This window comes from Dermacentor silvarum, chromosome 4, assembly GCF_013339745.2.
Source record: "Dermacentor silvarum isolate Dsil-2018 chromosome 4, BIME_Dsil_1.4, whole genome shotgun sequence".
Lineage (NCBI taxonomy): Eukaryota > Metazoa > Arthropoda > Arachnida > Ixodida > Ixodidae > Dermacentor > Dermacentor silvarum.
This window is the reverse complement of record NC_051157.2, coordinates 106699657-106723042: the sequence shown is the minus strand read 5'-3', so window position 1 is coordinate 106723042 and position 23386 is coordinate 106699657. Positions and strand designations below refer to the sequence as shown.

The window sequence follows — 23386 nt, the reverse complement described above, 5'->3', positions numbered from 1 at the left end:
TCAAGGCTGATCGAGCCATTTATTATATGGAAGGTGTGTCGCGGTCAAACGTGGTTTACAACCACTTTTCGGAGTCACGGACCGACAAAAAGAAATCGCGTCAAAGCTCTGGCACTTGAGACCGTGTGTCTTGGTTGGTTTTCATACCATAATAATAAAAAAGCTAGTTACAGTTTGCTGAATAGTTTCTCGGGCTCATTTCATTAAGGCATATTTACACTAGGCCGACATGACACCGATTTTGGTCTGCCGACTGCTGGCGACAGCGTTTTGCTTCCTTTAAACCATTGGCCACAGCGTTTTCCGTCCTGTCAACTGCGGTCACCAACAGTTGACAGAACAAAATCGGTGTCGTGTCAGCCTAGGGTGAATGAGCCTTTACCAATCTGTCCTTTCTGGACGGCAAGACTTGATATACTTATGCGGACTGCGCAATCCACTTACTAAAATTTCAAACAAATAATACACTTTTCTTACTTCTTACATCCAAAGCAGAGACGTAGGGCTATCTAATGATGCATCTCAAATATGTTTAGGCCGGCCAGGAAAGCAGCTTTTCTGACGCTGAATACCGAATTTCTTGCAAGAAACCAGAATTCTAAATCTCCTTTTCAGGTGAACTGAAGAACCTTTCACGCTTGAAATATTTATCTGCTGCAATGGCAATGGTTTCAGCCGTTGACGCACTGCGTGGTAGGCCAAGACATATCTTAAGGGCTTGAGCTTGAATGCTTTGAATCGTACGGAGGTTAGTCTTGTAGGTGTTGGATATTGCAGGCAGGCTGTACCGCAAGAATCCAACGAACAACACCATGTACAGCTGTAACATACCGTGTATGGATACTCCCCAACTTTTTCCTGCAAGGAACCTGAACAGGTGACAGATAGCAGACAGCCGCTTTTTCACGTAATTCACGTGCGGAGTCCAAGACAGGTCTCTGTCAATTACGATTCCCAGGAACTTGTGACTTCTGCTGTATGGTATAAGTTGTCTGTTAATTGATATTCTGTAAGCAGACATTGGCTTCCTCGTGAATGCCACCATTGCGCACTTTCCACATGAAATTTCAAGTCCTTGTTGACGAAGGTAGCAAGATGTCATTATGGCTGCCTTCTGAAGCCGAGCGCGAAGCTGAAGTCGTGTTACACCTGATGCCCAAATGCAGATGTCGTCCGCATAGATGGAAAGTCGTACGGTACTTGGCAGGTTGTCAACTAATCCAATGAGGGTTAGATTGAAAAGCGTCGGGCTAAGCACTCCGCCTTGAGGCACTCCTCGGCTACCGTAATGCTCGGATGTCGGGCCATTCTCAGTGTGCACGTAGAATGATCTTCTCTGTAAGTAGCTGCACACCCACTTATATATCTTACCACCAAGTCCTACTGCTTCTAACGCGCCGAGGATGGCTTCATGGGTGACATTATCGTAAGCCCCTTTAACGTCTAGAAACAGAGCAGCAGATAGTCGTTTACAGGCCTTCTGGTGTTGCGCAAATGTTACCAAGTCAACAACGTTGTCTGTTGACGAACGGCCACGCCTGAATCCGGTCATAGCGTCTGGGTAGATTTCATAGTACTCTAAGTACCATTCCAGACGTGTTAAAATCATTCTTTCCATTGTTTTTCCAACGCAACTTGCAAGTGCGATAGGACGGTATGAGGAAATGTCCAAAGGCGACTTGCCAGCTTTGAGAAGTGGAATTAGGCGACTTGACTTCCATTCCTGCGGAACCGTACCCGTCTGCCAGGAGTCGTTGTATAGGAGCAAGAGTGCCTTCCGAGCTTGGTCTCCTAGGTTACACAGAGCACGGTACGTAATGCCATCAGGTCCTGGCGCTGAAGAACGCCTGCACAAAGCCAGCGCAGCTTCTAGTTCTTCCATAGAAAACGGGCACTCCATGCGAGGATCGCGTGAGAACAGTGGGTGGTCGAGCGTCCCCGTTCCCGTTCCATCAGAATTTGCCTCGCCAGCAATCTTTCTGCAGAAAGATTCAGCGACGTCAATCTCCCTACATTGTAGATGTAGTGCCAGAGATTTAAACGGGTGGCGCTGACCAAAGGTTGTGCGAAGGCCACGAACAGTCCTCCATATAAGCGATAAAGGTTTTCGCGGATCCAGGGACTCGCAAAAGGATACCCATTGTCGGGAAGCCAGCTTGTTCATATGACGCTGTATTTTCTTTTGTATTCGTCTAGCCAATCTCAAGTCATGAGTGGACTTCGTGCGTCTATATCTTCGTTCCGCACGACGGCGAATTGCTCGAAGTTTCTCGAGTTCGATGTCGAAATTGGTGCGGGCAGAACTCTTCAAAGGCGAATGCGTGGTTGTTTGTATGGCATCCTTTATCGCGCCCTCTAGGTTGCAGGAGGTACCGTCACGACAGCAGTCTTCCATGATTATTTTGTATTTAGGCCAATCGGTGAACTGGACGGCTCTGGGAGACCTGGAGCTAGTCAGACCGTCAATCTTCAAATAAGATTACCCAATCACGACGCACATTACCGTTGAGACAATGCGTACGCATCTCAGACACTATGCTAGGACCCCTTCCCACCACCTGGCGAGCCTCACTGCTGAAAGGCCCTGCTCGACATTTAGCGCTACTGTGAGTGCACATCGTGAGTTGTTTACTTCAGGGTATGCACCTGCTGCCAAGCCAGTGCTTCCTCCGTGGGGTTTGAGCCGTCCACAAGTACATATAACGATTCCAGGACTACAGAAGAAATCAGATGTACCGGCCCCTGCTCTAAAACAACTGAGCTTACTCCTCTTGCATGAAAAGTACAGCACCCACGTGCACATCTATACCGATGGATCGACTACGTCGTCCAGTTCTGGTGCTGCGGTGGTTATACCAACGCGAGGAATAACACTGCGGTTCAAGACATCGCATGTCACGACCTCAACGGCGGCCGAACTAACGGCTCTGCGTCGTGCACTAGAATTCATTGATTCTGAAAGACCTACAAAATGGGCTGTGTTTTCAGACTCAAAACCGGCATTACAGTGCATGCAGTCAGTTCTCCGACGCGGCTGTCATGAACAGTTGACATACGAAACCGTGAAACTTCACCATCACGTCCAACAAAAAGGCCACGAGGTTGTATTTCAATGGGTACCTGGTCATTGTGGAATCAGTGGCAATGATTCCGCAGACAACGCTGCTCGCACATCACACCAAGAAGAGCTCAGCGTTCCAATTCCACTTTCGAGGACAGACGCCGCAAGGCAGCTTCGACACCTGGCACGCAGTCTCTCACTGATCGAGTGGAACTCGCCAAACTTACGACTTACACGACTGCATCAATTAAACCCCTCACTGCAACTCCGACCTCCATTCGGACTTCCTCGACGTGAAGCTTCGCTTCTCTGTCGCCTTTGGTTAGGAGTTGCCTTCACAAAGGCATACTCTACATTAATTGGAGTGACCGACAGTGCAGCATGCGAGGTCTGCGGCACCAACGAAACTATTGACCACCTGCTGTGCCACTGTCCACGATACGCCCAAGAAAGACAAGAACTCGCTAACGCGCTAAAAAAACTGGACAATCGGACGCTTTCCGTGCAGGTGCTGCTGGAACACCGCCCCCATCGCTCGTCGGCCCATAAAGCGGTGAAGGCACTTTTGTGCTTCTTGAGGACGACGGGCTTGTGTCAACGTCTGTGACTATTAGTGCACTAACACACGCGTCAGCGAACTAACCGCTCATTTCCCGTCTTTCCTTCCCTCCTCTCTCTCCCTGTCATCTTTCTGTTCCCTTTTCCCATTCCCCCGGTGTAGGGTAGCCAACCGGACGTTATCCTGGTTAACCTCCCTGCCTTCTGCTTTTTTTCTTCCTTCCTTCCTTCTATCTGCTGCAATATGTTGACAGGGCCACCATTATGTATTTTATTTGAGTCTTCTGCATTTTCCTATGTTCCGGGAAAAGCATTCACATTTGACATTTTTACTTGTTCTTGCCGGTGCCAAAAGCACTCGACGCATTGAAATATATGAAAAGTTGATCATTTTAGCAGTCACATCACTTCTTTGGATTGCCATACAACCTATCTGAGTGCTCATTGGTGATATCTATAGCGCAGCTGGACAAGCACAATAAATTCTCGCCAAAACGCAAGAAATATTGGGCAGCCAATATAAACGGGGAGAATGAACTTTCAACTTCAGCAAGCATGTTGAATTTTTTTTTTTCATCTATGATGGTCGGAAAAACGCTGGTTGATTTGGCATTGAATGGTCCCACAGTATAAAGGGGGGATTTGTCCATGGATGTGAGCACTGGTATCAAATCCTCGCTGGGCACTGAGGACCTTACTATTTCCTTTTTCTTTGTTTTTCAGAATGTCTTTCAGACTCCTCGTAAACTTCTCGCAATATCTCATAAACTACGCGGAAAACACTCCGAATCTCTTGCGACTGTCACTTGCAGAAATCGATGGACAACGGCGAACGTCAAAATAACTTTAGGAGTGTGAGCGCCTATGTAAAAAGAAAAGCACAGTGAATAAGCATCGATCAACAGCTCGAGTGCCAAGCTGCAATATCACACGTGCTCGGCCTTCGGGGGTGACGTCGTCTTCTCAGCCTTCGGCAACAAGCGTGTCACCCATATATTATTCCGCGCGCATTACGGCTCCGGACATTCCCGACTTCTCGAAGCGTGACAGGCAGACGCGGGAGAAGACGGAGGAAACAAGATGAGCATCAAAGAGCCCCGGTTTTCGTTCAAAGTCAGCGCAGGCGCCGATGCGTGGCTCGAACGGAGACGACACGACCCCCCCCTCCCATCACATACAGACACGCACACACACACTTCTACACACCGGCAGAGACGCCAACATCGCGAAACGAATGTATGCGAGCAAGAAACTACTGAGTTGCTCACACTGCAACTCGGTGAATGCGCAGCAGCGCGAAGGAAGATGAACAAAGGGCTCGCGAGCATGATGACGAACTGCAGACCAGAAGCGCGCTCGCCGTGCGAACTAGGTGCGTCGGTAATACGGGCGGTGGTACGTACAGGGATCAACAATGCCGCGAAGAATGAATTACGTCGCCGTGGCCCTGGCTTCCTCCGCGTGTTCCGTCGGTGATGCGCAGATGGGAGGCTGAGTGTCGTCGGGGCCTGGTGCACGTGTTTGGCGTTGACGGACACCCGCGACAAACCCGCGAAAAAAAGAACTAGCCATGAACGAGAAGTGCAGCTGCGTCGCCGTGCCAAAGCGATATTTAATGATGGCTCTTGTGATTATCGGCGTTCAAGTGGTCATCTGGCAGACTGTCAGCTACACGGCGTACTGCGTCAAGGTTTGTGACACTTTTGGTGACCTTTAAGCTGTGTGTCCCGGTGTTCCCGGCACTGGAGAATCACCTTCGAAAGAGATGGGATGTTGCGGTCGTCAGTACAGTGATGTTGGTGCTGGGTGATGCCGGTAGTACTCCCTGTTACAAAATGGATACCAAGAGAAGGGAAGCGCAGTCGAGGATGGCAGGAAACTAGGTGGGGTGGAGAAGTTAGGAAATTTGTAGGCGCAAGTTGGGATCAGCTAGCGCAAGACAGGGGTAATTGGAGATCGCAGGGAGAGACCTCCATCCTGCAGTGGACATAAATATAGGCTGATGCTGATGTCTAATCAGGCAGGAAAGAAAGGTGGCTTAATACTTAATGTTGCACACGAAAATCTTTCAAGCAACCAGCCGTTATTTGTCGGGTGCATGCTAGATGGCGCCACAGTGCCGTGCCTAAGAAAAGCTTCAGGAATTCTGAGAATTGTCTACTAATGCGTAAGTATTGTTTGGCTCGGCTGTGACTTCGCATTTGATTACTTTTGCGTACTTGCTTTCCTAGCTTATGCGCGTCTACCCATAGCATTTCTGGTGGCAAAAATGCTTAGGCTTTAGTAGACAATAGTCAGATTTTTTCGCCACATATAGCCCCTTCAAAGCGAACGCCGGGCACGAGCGCGCCTCGATGGAGTAGAGCGGGCGAGAGGGTACATCAACTGCCGCAGTAGCGCGTGAGGTGTTGCGTGCCATGTCACCTTGGCTGTCGCTCTCACAAGCCTGTGTTACGCGTGCATTCCTTGTCCGCACAAGTTCTCGCCTGCGTCCTGACTTAGAGCACTGCACGGGCCGATTTTTTCAGCCCGGGCCCGGTCCGGGCCCGTTTTTACGTTAGGCTGCCCGCCCGCGAGCCCGACCAAAAGTATTATGGCGGGCCCCGCCCGGGCCCGGAAATAATCTACGTTACCCGCCCGACCCGGCCCGCCACCCCTTTACCTTAGGCCCGAGCCCGGCCCGCGCCCGGCTCGAAACCGGCCCGAACCCGGCCCGAGACCGAAAAAGATCACCGAGCGGCATAAAAAAAAATAATAAAGAAGAGAATGAAAGGCATTTAGTCTTAAGGCATAAATACATGTCATATGTAATTATGAACACCATTTGAGCGGTCTGAACGCAAATACCAGCGCGCGAACTAGTACGAATGACCCTGCCGAGCAGTATCGCCAGCACTTTCCAACGCCGCGATCTTGATGCGGCCCAATCCACTTCTATCGCAGCGCCGCCACAGTGATTTTCCACGTCGGGCGCCTCATTACAAAGCATGCGCCTGTGTGTGTGTGAGTGATTATAAAAATAGAAGAAGAGAAAATTAAGTACAGCACCGTAACTGCCTCTCGTGAGAGAGCCGCTCGTCCCACTCAACCGTATTGTATAGTACACTCTAGCCGAAGCGCAGCCACGACCGGTCGTGAGCGAAGGGCATGGATGGAGTAAATGGAGAAAGAAAGCTTCTCGTTCCTCCATGGTGCAGCGCAATGCGCTGCTGCTAGGCGGCCGGTTGAGAACATGCGTGCAATCATGGATGGGCGCAGTGCCATATTTCAGCCGCGTGACGAATTATCTTACCTTACCAGTCATCGATTTACCAATTAGCCTTTCAAGAATCAGCAAGTCGTGGACGCGCTTGCACCGCACTGAAAGCATTAATTACATTGATTTAGTTAAGGAATACAATGGCATCCCTTGGTTTGATGCGACTTCTGTGTTTTTTGACTTTTACATTATGTTCAAACAGCGCAAAATACGACGGAAGAACAAAAGGGAAGTACACAGGGGTAGCACTGCTAGTTTCCAGCTGCGCCAGGGCAACAGGTTTTTCGGAGTCGAGACGCGCGAGGATAACTCGCTGCACGTTACATGCACACCACCAGAAAGTCCGAGCCCGGCTCGGGCCCGCGTCAAAATACCCGAGCCCGGCCCGGGCCCTGGTCAAAAAGCACATGCCATGCCCGAGCCCGGCCCGAGCCTGTGAAAAAAATGCCCTATATACACGGCCCGGGCTTTCGGGTAAGCCCGAGCCCGTGCAGTGCTCTATTCTGAATGCGCCTCGGTAAGGCCCAATGAAAACGCGCCAAGGGTCTCAACGCGCCAAACGCGTCACCGCGCTTGCTTGCCCGCGAAGAGTTCACAGCGCGAAGGACGCTCAGCAGCCTTCGATTGTACATTGGGCCACCCCAAAATCTCAAGTTGGCCGACTTCCAAATTTAAGCAGGTCCACCCCCAAATATCAAATGGCCCAACCCCAAATTTTAGTTGGCCCACTCCAAATGTCAAGTTGGCTTAGCCCGAAATATAAGTTCGCCCGCCCCCAAAAATGAGTTGTCCCAACCCTAAATTCAAGTTGGCCAACTTGTAAATGACCAGTTGGCCCAACCCCAAATTTAAGTTGGCCAACTTGCAAACTTCAAGTTGGCCCATGTCCAAATTTCAAGTTGGCCCACCCCTACTACAAGCTCCCCATTGCATTTCAATGGGTCCTAGGCCTCCCTATGGGTGCTCTCTGATAAATATTTTTAATTGTTTAAATTGTTCCTTATCGCTATAAAGCTAGCAATCACGTGTATTTACACTATTATAACAATTAAACGTCTAACCTTCGCAAATTACATATTTTCGTGCAGATACAAGGCATTACACAAGGCATTACACACAAAGAATGCTTACGCATTAAAAACAGTGCGTAACCGAGGCACACGGCACATGCACTATGTAAGCTCAAGTTTGTCAACGTGCAGGTTAATCAGCACCACTTCATAACTTTTAAGCAAGAGCACATACCTCAGGGGTACCAGAAGCAAGGGAAGCCTGAACTTGATATCGCAAGTCCATTCAGTTTCAGCTTTATGAGAAGGAGCCTAAGTAAAAAATCTGCTTTGGAGTGTCCATTGCTAGTGCAATAAAATAAAATTTGACAGTCACTTTAGCCTGCACTACAGAGGATTACGGTGAAAGCCTGCGTGTACACGAGACATTAATTAAATTACTCCCACTCCCACCAAAGGTCGTGTGTTCGAGCGCCTTAATTAACTCTATCTTAGTGAACTGTACCTTAATTAACGTTGGCTTAACACCAAAGGTCGTGACTACGACTCCCACCAACGTTCGTTGGTTCGAGTGCCTTAATTAACTTTATCTTAATTAACTGTGCCTTAATTAACTTCGCCTTACCTAACCCAAAAGGTCGAGGGTTCGACTCCCACCAATGGTCGTGGGTGGCACCAAGGAGGTTTTAAAAAAAGTCACAGGCCTGCTCGACACACGCAGCACAGTCACAGCGTAGGCTGGTTGAGCGGCGCAAGAGTAGCTCCAATTTCGGCACCACGCACAACAAGGTCTTCGCGGCAAAGTGTCTTCGCCTCGATTTTGACGAGAACGATCTGAACTGTCCGCCCGGCGTCGACGGCGAGCTGCGGCTTGTAATGCTCTCTGCACAGCAGTCTGCTGAGCCCGATGATGCTTGGTTGTAGCCGCGCACGTAGCTCTACGATTCGCTTCTTCAGCAGCGGTTCGTACCTTGCGAGGAGACGCCATAACGTGTACCGAAGAGGTACCCAGAATACGTGGCGCACATCTAACATCGGGATAACATTAATTGCGCGCCTCGTCTGAATCGCATCGCGTCTGAATCGCATCTCGTTGCACGCGGCGGTTGCAGGCACGTTAACTAGATGGCGCCACCATACTGGCGAAGGCTCGGGTCGTCGGCGCCTGCGCGCCTGCCTGTAGGGCGCGTATAAAGGGAATTTTTCTTCTGCCTGGTAGCAAGCGCTTGTATGGCTCAGTGGTAAAGTATCCGACTCCCACGCAGCGGGCGGGGTTCGATCCCAGCGGAGAGCGGGTACTTTTTCTCGCATTTCCGGCAATAGCGGTTACGGGGCGGCGCCAACATCATCGCGACCAGAAACGGCTATTGGAATGAAACCATAGCAGCTTACGCTGTAAAAAAAATTCTGGAGTGGCAATGCTGCTTCGAAAGTGAAGCCAGGCCGCCGCCATATTACTCAGGGCACGAAGATACATCAAGGAATAGCGGAATATAGGAAACGCCTTGTCTTCACCTCCTTCACGTTTAATTACGATGGCTAATTTCACTGTAACGTTCCTATTGAGTGTATGTCTTTGTTTCGCTGGTTTTAGGAGGAAATCTGAATGCTGCGGCACATTTTTTGAGAGTTCTTGATATCAACACTCAGACAAATTAAATATTTTAGCTAGAAATGAACCCTTACTTTACAATTACCCTAGCGTTTACATTCGCACAACAAAACCTCCTTGGGTGGCACCATCAATGTTTGTGCCAAGTTTGGTGCCATAACCCCGGACGGTCAATTTTGCGATAACGCCGGACAGTCAATTTTATTGCGATAGCAATTATTTGGATACTCTAGGCGCATTTCTGCCGTCGCAGTCGTCGTTGCCGTGAGTGTACCGTATAAAGTCTAACGGCGATCGTCGCCCCGCGCCGTATGCTGCACGTGTGAGTGAAAGCGCGCAAGGGTGAGCAGGCGATCACGGCTCAATTTCGAGCACGCAAGAGAGGGAAGCGGGAAAGAAGCGCGCCTTCCTCCAGTCGCGCGCAACACTCCGGAGGGAGGGTAGGGAGGGGGGGGGGGGGGGGGGGGGGGCGTTTTACTTCGGGCGACCCGAGCGCAGTGTTGCCAGGTTTGGCTATATATAGCCAAATTGGGCTACGGGAAAAATTTTTTGGCGTCGACTTGGACGAGTTGGCTATGTGGCTATATTTGGGCTACTGAAAATCTGCGACTTGGCTGTGTTTGGGCTATAAGTGTCGCCCTAATCCACGCTCCAGAGGTGGCTCTGATCGGGTAGAAGCAAATCTCGAAGGCTGTGTTATAGCTGGTTAAGCCGGCCGCGTGGCTGTGCGTGTGTGCGTGCGCGAAATGCTTAGATGCTTAGATTCGAGATTCATTTCGATAGGTTGGACGTAAGATCGCATCCTCCTCAGAGAGGAGAATCCAAACATGGGGAAGTGGACCAAGTATGCGAGAACGTATAAAAAAGAATGGGAGCAAAGCCGCGAGCCAAAGTTGGGTTCTGGTTCTTTTACTTCTAGATGGTTTGCCCGTAACGCCATGGATGTAGATACTCATTCTACTAATATCTAAACATGTTTGCCACGATGACATCAGTGCACCACGTCACATGAACTTCACCCACCGTGTTAGCTTAGCTTGTGAGGTGTCGTGCTGCTGGCTTGAGGACGCGGGTTTGATTCCCGGCCACGGCGGCCGCATTTCGGTCAAGGCGAAATGCAGGAACACCCGTGTACTTAGGTGCACGTCAATGAACATGAGGTGGCCAAAATTAATCCGGAGTCTCCCGCTGCGTCATGCCTCCCAATCATATCGTGGTTTTGGCACGTAAAACCCCATCAATTATTACAGTTTTAGAATAGGGGCCTCAAACGTATTGGGGCCCCAAAGAAATAGCGTCGAAGCCACTGCGCATGCGCAAGACGGAAACTGTGTTTGGGTTTTGCGTCGGGCACGCTATTTCATCGATTTAGCCGGAGCCCCAAAAGCTGCCCCAAAAGCTTTCGTCAACAAACATGGCGGCGCCCACCGAAGCGACGGCTCTAATTTAGCATAAAACTGGGCTCGATTCGTGGTAATGCGTGAAGTTCGTAAGCTAGAAGAAGGGATTGCGGTTATCGCTTTCTCTCAACTAACATGTGTAATGAAGATTGATTCATTATACGACGCTGATTCCGAATTCAATTGTCGATTTCATGGCTTGTAGGCCTATCACGGATTGACTTGGCTGGGTGAAGGTGCGTAAAGTTGGTTACTCAAAACTAAGCGCAACAAGTTGCATGCTGCTAATAGAACAAGTTCCAAATTGTAATTGAAGGCGAAAACACGAAAGTCTAAATTACTTTTCTTATCATAAAATTGTATATTTAATTTTCATATTCATAACAGCTTTTCTTTGACGCCGTAGTGACGCTGCAAACGCAACACACTATCCACAAACACAAAACAGCTATTCCAAAACTCTTCATTTCTGCATGCCCCAACGCTAACACCGGCAAAGCTCTTTTGGGCCTCAAACTTTAGGGGCCCCTATTCTAAAACTTTATTAGCCATCAACATGGTTTGCTTTTTGACAGTAACCGGTTTTCACAACATTACCACTGTTATCAATTTGTTGTTTACCATTGCTCTTTGTACGCCGTCGCGGCTTTTACCATTTCGAGCGAGTTAGTTCAGGACGTGCTCGTCGCCGAAAACGAATGCGCGCTTCTTACACTAGTGTGCCGGTTTGCGCAGTAATCTTTTAAAGCTCCGCTTACACCGATTCAGACAGTGAGTGGCATCTGTTGCCTGTCCCTTTTTTTAACGCATGTTCTTGACGTGCTAGAGACCTAAGATGGCGGCCAGTTTGATGTAAATTGACACTATATAGGTAGTGTGTGTCCCAGCTAATCGGGGCCAAGCTAACTGAAAAACAAAAACAAGAAAATGAGAATACAAGATAGGACGATGAGACAAATAACGCGAGATATCATAACGCGAAAGACTTGTTTTAGCTCATCAAAAAAGAAGCCGTGAGCACGTCACCGTCGCAGATCGCTGGACAGCTGAACTTCTAGGCCTTAGGCAGAGATAACGTGAGAGATCGATGACGCTGAACATTATTTTGTGTTCACGACAAATAAAAAACAAACTTCGTAGTTAATATTACTCTAAATAAATAAAAATAATAACTTAGTACTATCTGTCATAAAATAAAAGCATTGATTTAGCCCTCTGCAGCGATTCCCTGGAACTTAAGAGCTACCGGGGCCAACCAAAAAGTGTTCTGTGCAAGCATGATGTCGCTGTTGATGATGTAAAGAGCCGACCGTCACGGCGGCACTGACATTTTGCTACGACGGGTTGTGCAAAAAAGGATTGCTGTTGTCGAATGTGAGAATGTATACACAAATAAAATTGCAAATAACAATGGCTATATTTGGCTACGAAATATTTTGCACTTTTTTTCTATTTGGCTACATTTGGGCTACAACTTCTCTAGCTTTTGGCTACGCCGCCTCGTCGGACCTGGCAACACTGCCCGAGCGGCCGCGCGCGCCCGCCTAGGTTGCAAGGCTCCGAGGGGGAGGGTAGGAAGCGGGGGGGGGGGGGGGGCGCTTTACGCAGCGCGTGCCAGCCCGGCCGCTGTATCTTGAAAGCCATCTGCGGCGGGGACAGAGTTCGTTTTGAGCCGTGTTTTAATTAATATTAAATTATGGGGTTTTATGTACCAAAACCACGATCTGATTATGAGGCACACCGTAGTGGGAGACTACGGAATAATTTCGACCACCAGTAGTTCTTAACGTGTACCTAAATCTAAGTGCACGGGTGTTTTCGTATTTCGCCTCCATCGAAATGCGGCCGCCCAGCAGCCCAACACCATAGCCACCACGGCTGGTTATCTGTGTTTTCGCGGCTTACTTGTAGTTCGCGTTGATGCGAGCGGCGGCACGAAGTCAATTCGCTCGCTGCTGCTGCCGGTCCTACTCACTCTAGCGTTTTAACAGCGAGTTTCCGCGGTGATCGAGTAAGATGTGTTCATGTTTGTTTGCGCGCGCGTGACACCATGCTTCTTAATTTAGTTAGCATGCCTATGTTTACCAGTTCCTATAAAGCTACTATCCTTCGTATAGCTGTCCACTACTTTGCTATCGAAATCGATGCTCCGCCTTTTGGCCGAAACTGCGCCTTTTTTCAACCCATGAGCCATTTAGGCTTCCGTCTTAAAAGTGGGAAGTGCACGGCTTTTTGCTAAATTCAACGCCAAGAATGCTCAATGACCATCGAGGGTACCCGTTGGGATGACGGCATTAATTAAATTGCCCCTTCCTGGGTTGGGCAGCGATATTGATGGGGTTTGGGCGCATGTTGCAGTGGAAGGACTACTTCCCGTACCAGCAGAAGGAGCCTTTCGTCTACTCTCACCTGGTGGGTCTCCTGCTGTCGCTGCTGCCAGCCTCCCTGGTCAGCGTCGGCTACGGCGCCAACAGGTGCGTGTTCACTGGGCTTACCTTGCACGCTTTCTCCAGGCTTGCCCCCGTATGTTCAAAAAGAATATTAGCTTGAGCTGCTTTGCTTGTCACAGCCGTAGAGGTCTTGAGCCTGAAACTGGCCTCTATGAGATAGTACCTTGCGCACCGACGCCAGGTCAGTGCGTCTCGGAGACCACGGTGAAACGAATGGGGAAAATGTTTTTTACTCATCGTTTTATACCTGCGCTTAACGCTCCTTCCCAGTTAAGTCTTTGATGGCAACATGTGGGCTTGAAAACATCCTCGTTATATCTGTTGTGCTTTTTGAGGTAGTTTCGTATACAAGGACATCGATGCAAAGGAATCGTGCTGTCGCGCAACCGAGTCACGGAGCGGGTTCATTGCCGAACACCGCCACCAAACTAAGCACATCTGATGCGGCCGTAGTTGTAACAAACTTAAGATTATTAGGTACTGCATTAAAAAGGTAGACTGAATATTTCCCCAAGTGTCACTAAACACTTTGGGCTTTTGCGGAGAAGAAGTAGTAATTGATTGATTGGTAAATGTAGAGAGGTCGGCCGGAAAATGGAGTATCTGGCCTGCTATACTCTGAGGGTCACAATGGGGGATGATAATTGGAGAAACGAGGTGAAAGAACACATCGCATCAATGTTATCATCACAAGCATGAGTTCAGGTCCGTGTCGCCCAAGAAACGTGAAAGAGCCCGCATAGGCTTTATCGTCTGCCAACTCTGGTCATGCGCCTAGCAAGAGGTCCTCCGACAGTGGTCTATTGTCTAAGTGCATTAAGGTAGCTGCCAGTGTCAGTCTTTCGCGCGCATGCACAGGGCACACCACAAGCACATGGTCACAAGCACCATGGTCACACAAGCACCACAAGCACATGGTCAATGGCCACACACTGAACAGTCCGGGGAGTCTGCCCGTCCAATGATGTGCAAGTATTTGCGCATGAAAGCGACGCGTAATTGTAGTCTGCGTATCAGGCAGGTATGAGGGTGTGGAATTCCACGCAGAAAAGAAAATGGCATATCGGGATCCAGCCTTTTAAGGCGGATGTGACGAGCGTCTGACGGGGCCCAGTATCTTCTCGTCGCGCTCCTTTTTAATCCCGACAGCAGGCACGTGATGTGTGGTCTAGAGAACGGCACTACAGTTCACAGGCCATTGCTGAGGGCGCGCCTTGCTTCAGCATAGGCCATCTCATTACCATTGAGCCCACAGTGTCCTGGGATCCATTGGAACACTATTCGGAGGTGTTTTTCTTGAGCGCATGGAAGTAGTGTGCACCTCCATGGTGCACGAGGGGCTAGCGATCCTCTGTTGCAATCCGGCCGTCAGAATAAGTCACTTATTTATTCATTTTAAAGATTGGCAGTTACGTCCAAATGACAAACGATCGTTAGCAAGATTCATCGTTGTGCTTGGACTCATCGGACGGTGTTGGAGGTATGCGCGGGTACGAGATCTTGGCGCGACGCAACACTGAAAGGGCGAACACCGGCGTTTTTTTAAAACCATATTAGGATATTGCCATTTTCAAATGGCTTTGACAGTCCGTCACCGGTAGGGTGACAGAACTTTGCTTAGAAACTTGTCTATAACTTTAAATGACCAATAAACGAGGTACCGAAACCGAAACTGGTAGCTGGTTCGGGTGGCATCCACGATGAGTCGATCACGTCACCACCGTAATGCAAACACGCAGAACGCGTGTCAAAGACACGTGGTGCTAACGTAAAAAAAAAAAAAAATGAAGCTGACGATCTCTGCTGACGACAAAAGGAACTCTTTCGAACATGACAACGGCGGTTTCAGCGACGGCTTCAGCAATGATATGAGCACTGAAGGATCGCCATTTGCTTTTGACCCGTCGCCGCTGGGCGAGGCAGCTGACGAGCCCCACGCTCAACGCCTTGTGATAGGGCTAGACGCACGGAAGCACCGGTCATCACGTCTGCCCACACGATCACTGTCGGCCGTCGTCTCGTAGAAAAAGGAGCCAGCTTCCTCGTTTCTGGGTGAAGTGGCGGTGCAGACTCTGAGGTCACAAGCACATGGTGGCGAGTAAAACGTCATACATTCGTGGTAATGAGTCGGGAACACGCAACCAATTTAAAAAATTATTTTCAGGGAATGATTTACAGTCACATTGTTTCGCACAGATAATCAGAGTATACTAAGGAGAACGTATATTCAATGTTTTTTAAGGTCAGTGGAGATAAAAAAAATGGAAGAAGTTGCCCTTTAGGACGATTCCTGCTAGATAGAAATAACAGCGCCCTGTCAGCAACGAAACGTCTGACAACACTAGCGTGAGGGAGAGCGCTGCCAGTGGCGCTGCACGCGTCACGCATCGAAAGTGCACAAGGTAAGACTGAAGGTTAAGAAAACGCTCCAGGGTATCGACGCACTGGCTCGCATGCGGGAAATTTTCAAGGATGTTTTATTCTGCATCTCGAGGAATGCCTGTGCGACGTAATGGTTGGAGCACGTCTCATGCGGCACTATATACGCTTTCCTCTTAACCCTTTCGCCATACTCTGCCCTCCTTTTCTTTCCTCCTCATGCTTCCACTGTACCCTCCTCCTCCGATGTCCGACGTGTCCGACATCGAAAGGTATCCTATACCAAAAGCGGGCGAGCTATTTGCCGCACTTGCAGGTGGCAAACATTTATCGACGATAGACCTAAGTAGAGCGTACCAGCAGGTCGAAATGGATGACGAGTCCAAGCAATATCTGACGATGAACACGCACGAAGGACTATTTTTGGTCAACCACCTACCGTTTGGCATTTCGTCGGCTCCCGCAATATTTCAGCGTATTATGGATAACGCGCTGAAAGGACTGAACAGCGTGACGTGTTATCTCGATGACATACTGATCACGGGACGCACGGAAGCAGAACATTTGTCTAACCTCGAAGCAGTGCTGAAATGGCTATCAGAACGCGGAATGCGTCTAAAACTTTCCAAGTGCGATTTCTTTCGCGATGAACTGCAATACTTGGGTCATGTGTTCACGAAAGACGGTGTTCGGCCGACAGATGAAAAGTTGGTCACAATCACGAATGCACCGACTCCGAAAGATAAGCAGCAACGGCAGTCGCTGCTGGGGCTCATAAATTACTATGGAAAGTTTGTGCCTAATCTGTCATCTATAGATAGACTGTTTTCCCTCAACAAGCTCTTTCGCAAGACCGAAACTTGGGAATGGAATGCCGCTTGTCAAAGTGCGTTAGTTCAGGTAAAGAAACTGCTAACGTCAAAGCCTATTTTGACGCACTACAACCCCATTTGGGCAGTGCAGCTGTCGTGTGATGCTTTCGCCTATAGAATAGGTGTGGTTATGTCACACATTTCACACGGGCAAGTTCATCCAATAGCGTATGCTTCACGCACGCTGACAAAATTAAGGCTGAACAAGTGTATAGCCAACTAGAGAAAGAGGCATTAGTTCTGGTATTTGGTGTCACGAAGTTTCATTACTACGTTTACGCACACAAACTTACGTTGCTCACAGACCATAAGCCACTTGAGACGATATTTGGACCCAAAATAGGCATTCCAGCGATAGCAGCCGCCAGACTTCAGTGCTGGGCTGTCACAATTTCTGCATATCCTTTTCCTTTGCAGTATCGCCCTCCATCTCAGAATGTGGACGCTGATTGCTTATCGCGCCTTCCACTTGAGCAACCTGGCAGGGATGCGGCCGAAGAAAAATTTTTGCTTTTGCGTTTAGACAGCATGCCTGTCTGCAGTAAACAAATCGCAGAAGAAACTGCACGTGATCCAATTTTTCGTCAAGTAGTACAGCCCATTTTGTCAGGCTGGCCGACTAACGTGTCTGAAAACCTGAAACCATTCTTCTACAGGAAACTAGAGCTTTCCTTATATCAAGGTTGTGTCATGCTATGAATGCGTGTTGTGGTACCACAAAAGTTTCGTCAATTTGTCCTAGATGAATTGCATGAGGGACATCCAGGAGTGGTGCGCACGAAGGAGTTGGCAAGAAGCTATGTGTGGTGGCCAAACATCGACCATTACATAGAGAGATGTGTTGCCGCTTGTCAAACATGCGCCGAGACACGCAGTTTACCAGTGAAAGCACCGCTCCATCCTTGGTCCTGGCCGACGCGTCCATGGCAACGCCTGCACGTCGAGTTTGCAGGTCCCATAAAAGGTGTTTCATACTTAGTGGTAGTCGACGCTAATTCGAAGTGGCCAGAAGTATGTCCCATGACCACTACTACTTCTGAAGCAGCCATCGCATGCATTCATGAATTTTTCTGCACATTTGGTTTTCCGGAAACAGTGGTGTCCGACAACGGAAGCCAGTTCATCTCTGAAGAATTCCAAGTCTACCTCAAGCAAAGGGGTATAAGACACGTACGGACCGCACCGTATCACCCAAGCAGCAACGGCTTGGCGGAACATTTTGTCCAAACCTTGAAGGCAGCGCTTCGCAAGACCAATCCGAGGATAGCGGCTGCGGAAATAGCAGACTTCCTTTTGGCGTATCGTAATACGCCTCATGCTACGACAGGGGAAGCCCCTTCCACCTTGCTCCTGGGACTGCGCCTACGAACAAGACTAGACCTGGTGCGACTATCGGTCGAGAACAAAGTGTTACAGCGCCAATTTCGTCAGACAAGGCGTCACCCATGTCGTGAGAAAATGTTTGGTGTTGGTGATGACGTCCGGGTGCGCAACTTTCGACCTGGACCAAAGTGGCTGTGTGCAACAGTTCTCTCCCGTACGGGACCTGTGTCATACCGTTTAAGTGTAGTGACTCCACGTGGTGTATTCCAGTGGGTGCGTCACCAAAACCACACCCGCAAGGGCAACACCGACACCAGAGTTCGAGCTACCCTTCGTGACAAGCCATCAAGAACCTCCGGTACAGGTCCCAGCTGCCGACTCTTCAACCGATAACTACATCACGGCGATCATTCAGCGTGAACCGGTGGAGCCTTGAAACTCTGCTAACGAACATCGTTACCCACAGAGACAGTGCCGCCCACCTGTTCGCTATGTGCCATTAAGTTTTGCGGTTATACTCGTGTTTCCAAAATAAGTGTGGGGGGATGTCGCATATCTTTACACGTGTACTTGCTGTACACGTGTCTTCGCTCTCAACGCAGGAACAGGCGCATATAAGAGCTGCGCTCTAAAAAGAACTTTGGCAACTACGTTTGTTTTGAACAGCAGTAATGTACGTTTATTATAAGTAGCGCCTTTTGTATTCACAACGAAATTCGAGAGTGGCTTTCCCTGCAGCAACTCATGAGTCCACTATATTCACATCCACACACTCACAACCGCATTCACGATGCATAATTGGCTATATCAGGGTAGATCATCACTCTCCGTGTGGACACTGGTCCTGAATATTCCCAGGCAGCCTTGCTGCGGCGTCCATCGAGGGCAGCAAAGCAATCTGGGCCGCGTGGGACTCACCCGATCCGCGGGTCAACCTAGACTACTGCGCATAACGGCAGCGGGAATCGAACCCGTTGACCTACCCCTATTTACTAAACTCGTTTTGATGGTCGAGTTCTTGGTTTCTCATATACAATAAGGGTGATTTAGGAAAAGTTACTTCGTGATTTTGTATGTTCAGAAATACGTATCTGCGTCTCCGCTTCCTTTAACTTCTCTAATAAATTTTAGTCAAGGTCCACAGTTGAGATAATTGCTTACATTGAGTCGTTTGCCACGTTGTCGAATATAATTTCGTGGAGAGTGCGGCTGTGATGCAGATGTGCGGCTTCGATTCCGCTGAGCACAGGAGAAATTTAAAGGGCCCCTGGACCACTTTTTATCGAAGTGGAGAAATGAACTTTTGAAGTTAAAGTAGGCTATTTCAGAAATAATTTGCCGCAAAAAGTACTCGAACGAGTTCAACAGAAGCCGAGTTATTGGCGGTCAGCGATCGCGGTGCTTCCACTCCTTCTTCAACGATTTGCACTGTGAAGGGCGGCGGAGGGGGGTGTGGCCACAACGCTCCGCCTACTGAACGTCACCGTGGCGCCCAGTTCAAGTTTGATTTTGGATCTTAACATAGACGCCACTACTTCCGATTTTGGCACCTACGACGAGCCAAACGTAAGCGAAACGTGGTTGCCCTCAGCGAGCCGCAGTGCTCAGTGGACTCGTCGCGGCACCCCGCGGCGGCCCCGGTATCTACGCTACGTAGGAGCGCAGCTACATGCAACTGTAGAGCATATACGCAAAGTTTGCGTTGCGCACGACAAGGCTTGAGTGCGTGCTCGCTCTCAAAGCCCGAGTGTGACCGTGCGAACCCACTGGTGTGGGCCGGTTTTGTCCTTCACCAGCTTGACCGACGGATATTAGTAACATCGAAGTTCTCATTTTGAAGCGCTATCAATAGTCTGCCAAGGCGTCTAACCAGTAGCGGCCAGGAGTGAGCACGCGCTGTGCTTTGACCTTAAGTTTCGCGTCGTTCGTGGCTAGTTGAACGTTCAAAGCTATCGAAAATTAGTGGGACCCGACCGCTATGACACCGTTAATCAGTGTGGCCAAAGCTTGATTCTTACGCGTTCTTCCTGTCACGACGCCGAGGCCGACGCTCAACGCTGGAACGGGCGCCTAGGAGCTGTGCTCTATAAAAAGAACTTTGTCACCTACGGTTGTTTTGAGCAGCAGTAACGTACGTTTATCATATAGTAGCGCTTTTTGCATCCACAGCGAAATTCGAGAGTGGCTTTCCCTGGCAACTCATGAGTCCACTATATCCACATCCACATCCACACACTCACCCCGCATTCGCGATGCATAGTTATATCAGGGCAGATCATCACCCTCCGTGTGGACGCTAGTCCTGACCATTACCAGGCTGCCTTGCTGCGGCGTCCATCGCTGGCAGCAACGCAACCTGGGCCGCGTGGGAGTCACCCGACCCGCGGGCCAACCTGGACTACAGCGCATACCGGCAGCGGGAATCGAACCCGTTCACCTACCCCTATTTACTAAACTCGTTTAGATGGCCGGATTCTTGGGTTCTCATCTACAATAAGGGTGATCTAGGAAAAGTTACTTCGTGGTTTTGTATGTCCAGAATTACGTCTCTGCGTCTGCTGAGATAATTGCTTGCACGGAGTCGTCGGCCATGTTGCCGAACGTAATATTGCGGAAAATTCCTTCAAGGTGTATTCTGCATATGTATAATGGCTGAACAGGAGTAATGATGCAGATGTCGCTTTGTTAATGGGGATGCTAGGGTGCCATTTCGTCCACAGATTACTCCCGGCAAAAATTCCGGCAGAACCTATTTCTCGATGAATGTCCACGTTAAAGGGAGCCTGAAACAATTTCGACGATTTTGTACAAACGTACTGAGTCGTTAGTGTAGCTCCTTCTGATCATTAATTGAGGCATCTGAGTGCTCCGCGTAAAGCGTGTAACATATTATAAAGTTTTAAGAAGGCTCATCACTAGCGATCGCAGCACGCCAATCCTCACCTGACCAGGTGACGCGATTTGACCGTATGATGTCAGTACGGCGAGCTATCCGATTGGCTGCCCAGGTGCGTCAGCGATAATTTTTCCCACGTTATGGTGAACAGATGTTGTTCGTAAGAGTAGAAATGTTAGTTCATTTGTTTATATGAAAAGAAAGTAACAGAAACTTGCATAGGCGCCGACTATGGGGGGGGGGGGGGGGGGGGGGGCTCCGGGGCTCGAGCTCCCTCCGAAGTTTCACTTTTGTTGTGGCTAAAAGCTTTCGGCATCATTGTTGGCGCGGACGTGCACGGCTTTTAATTTATACTTTCGCTTTATTTCGGCAAATCCTGACAATAGGAGGACAAGCGCATTAGAAGCACCAGCGGCGGCTACCTCATCCGTCTTTCCTCACTTCACCATTTTTTTATATTTCTGCTGAGAGCACCATGCACAGACACAATATATGTAAATATATACACAGGAAAAGTTTATTATATTTTTTAAAGAGAAGGAGGTCGCCAACTAAATGAATAGCCTATGCCTAGAGAATGAATATTGTAACACACAGTTGATTGAAGTTAATTTAATTAAATTACGTTGGGCGAACTTGTGCCCGACAAACAGTTAAGCAAGAGTCTCGCTCCAACGTACACGGTCTTCTCGCAAGAGTTCCACCCGTCTTCTTCTTTTTCCTCGTGCCCCGCGATAATGATCTCTTGCTCCGATCGCACGTGCCTTGTGAGCACGTGTTGGCCGCTTCGCTGCTGCCACCTTTCGTACGTAGCAACACATGGACGGGCGAAGGAGACGGCTGGCGCGCGAGATTTGAAGGCACCTTGTGTGAATATGTTGATGTATGGTCACCTCACTTCAAATTACTGTGCGGGCTTTTTTGACCCTGGAAGAAACCTGCAGACTTCAGTGACCCCTTCGGCAGAGTCTTGTATCAATGGCGTGTGAAAAGCACGTGAGTGAAATGTGTTTCAATATTGATTCTCTTTCCAGTAGGCAATGCAAACGACTGGCGGCAAAAAAAAAAGCTCTTCTAATTATTTACAACATTTCTGCACTTGGGATGGAAACATCGCCTCTTGCATGCAGACGCCATAAATACGGGTGTTTCAGCGAACACTTAAAAAAGAAACATTTAAAGGTTGCCTGTGGCAGATAGCACAATTATTGTTTATGAGCTGGTCTACTCGAAGAGGCGGACATTACTTGAACAAAAAATTGAAATGCATAATCGACTAATTAACAAAAATTCACCAATTAGGTTTTTAACGTATTAACTTATGGTCCATGCTGCAATTTACAAATTATAGCTATGAAGTTCACCAGGCGCATGCACTAGGGACTAATTCTCAGTATGGGACCAGTTTCGAGATATTAATTCCCGAAAGTTGCGGAGAAATGCATTGGCGTTCCAGTTACTTTTGTGCTTACCCATCGTGGTTGCTTAGTGGCTATGGTGTTGGACTGCTAAGTATAACGTCGCGGGATCAAATCACGGCCACGGCGGCTGCATTTAGATGGGGGCGAAATGCTAGAACACCCGTATACATAGATTTAGGTGCACGTTAAACAACCCCAGGGGGTTCCAGAGTCCTCCACTACGGCGTGCCTCATAATCAGATCGTGGTTGTGGCACGTAAACCCCCATAATTTATGTATCTATTCATACTTTTGTGCTTCGATGCATAAAACGACATTTTGTTAAGAAAGTTTTTTTAATATGGGGGTTTTACGTGCCAAAACCACGATCTGATTATGAGGCACACCGTAGTGGAGGACTCTGGAATAATTTAGACCACTGGGGTTCTTTAACGTGCACCTAAATCTAAGTACACGGATGTTTTCGCATTTTGCCCCCATCGAAATGCGGCCGCCGTGGCCGGGATTAACTAGAAACTAACTAAACTAACTAAACTAAACTAAACTAACTAACTAGAAACTAATTAGCTAGAAACTTAATTGGTTAATTTTGTTTATTAGTCGATTATGCATTTCAATTTTTTGTGCAAGTAATGTCCGCCACTTCGAGTAGGTGAGCTCATGAACTAGAATTATGCTATCTGCCACAGGTAACCTTCCAAAATTTTTGAAAGTGTTCGCTGAAACACCTTGTATATAGAATTCACTCAGTAACCGAAAGAATGCGAAGCCGGATTCACTTGAAATCAGAATAAATAGAAGTCTAGAAGTCATGCGCAGCAGCACTTACACTCAAACTCAAAGTATTAAAAATTAATAAAAAGAGTGAAGTTTGGCCGGGAAGGCGAAGCAGTATTAGTGATAGCGAAGTAGAAGCTCAAGTACACGAAGGAAGATTCTTACCGCGTAAATCCGTGTAAGGATCGCACCCGTGTAAGGGCCGCACCCCTAACTTGACAGCCAATATTAAAAAAAAAGACATCCAACCGAGAAGCAATCGCGTTCCGTGCGCTGATTGATTCTGATCGGGCTCAACAGCGAATTGTCGCGCGCAGCGTACTTTCGCGCGTCGCTACTGGATGTCGAGAGGAGGCGATTGCGGAAGT

The 23386-nt window shown here is 48.7% G+C and overlaps 1 protein-coding gene across 1 annotated transcript in view; it reads left to right on the top strand.

Annotated features, from left to right (window-relative positions):
• The first annotated feature begins 4775 nt into the window (after positions 1-4775).
• The window catches only part of LOC119448819 (vesicular glutamate transporter 3-like), a 29922-nt gene continuing 11311 nt past the window's right edge, over positions 4776-23386 (top strand). Inside the window, exons 1-2 of the mRNA XM_049666512.1 lie at positions 4776-5309; positions 13259-13374. Of these exons, the coding sequence (XP_049522469.1) occupies positions 5190-5309; positions 13259-13374 (236 nt within the window). The 5' untranslated portion in view covers positions 4776-5189. The remainder of the gene's footprint in view (positions 5310-13258; positions 13375-23386) is intronic.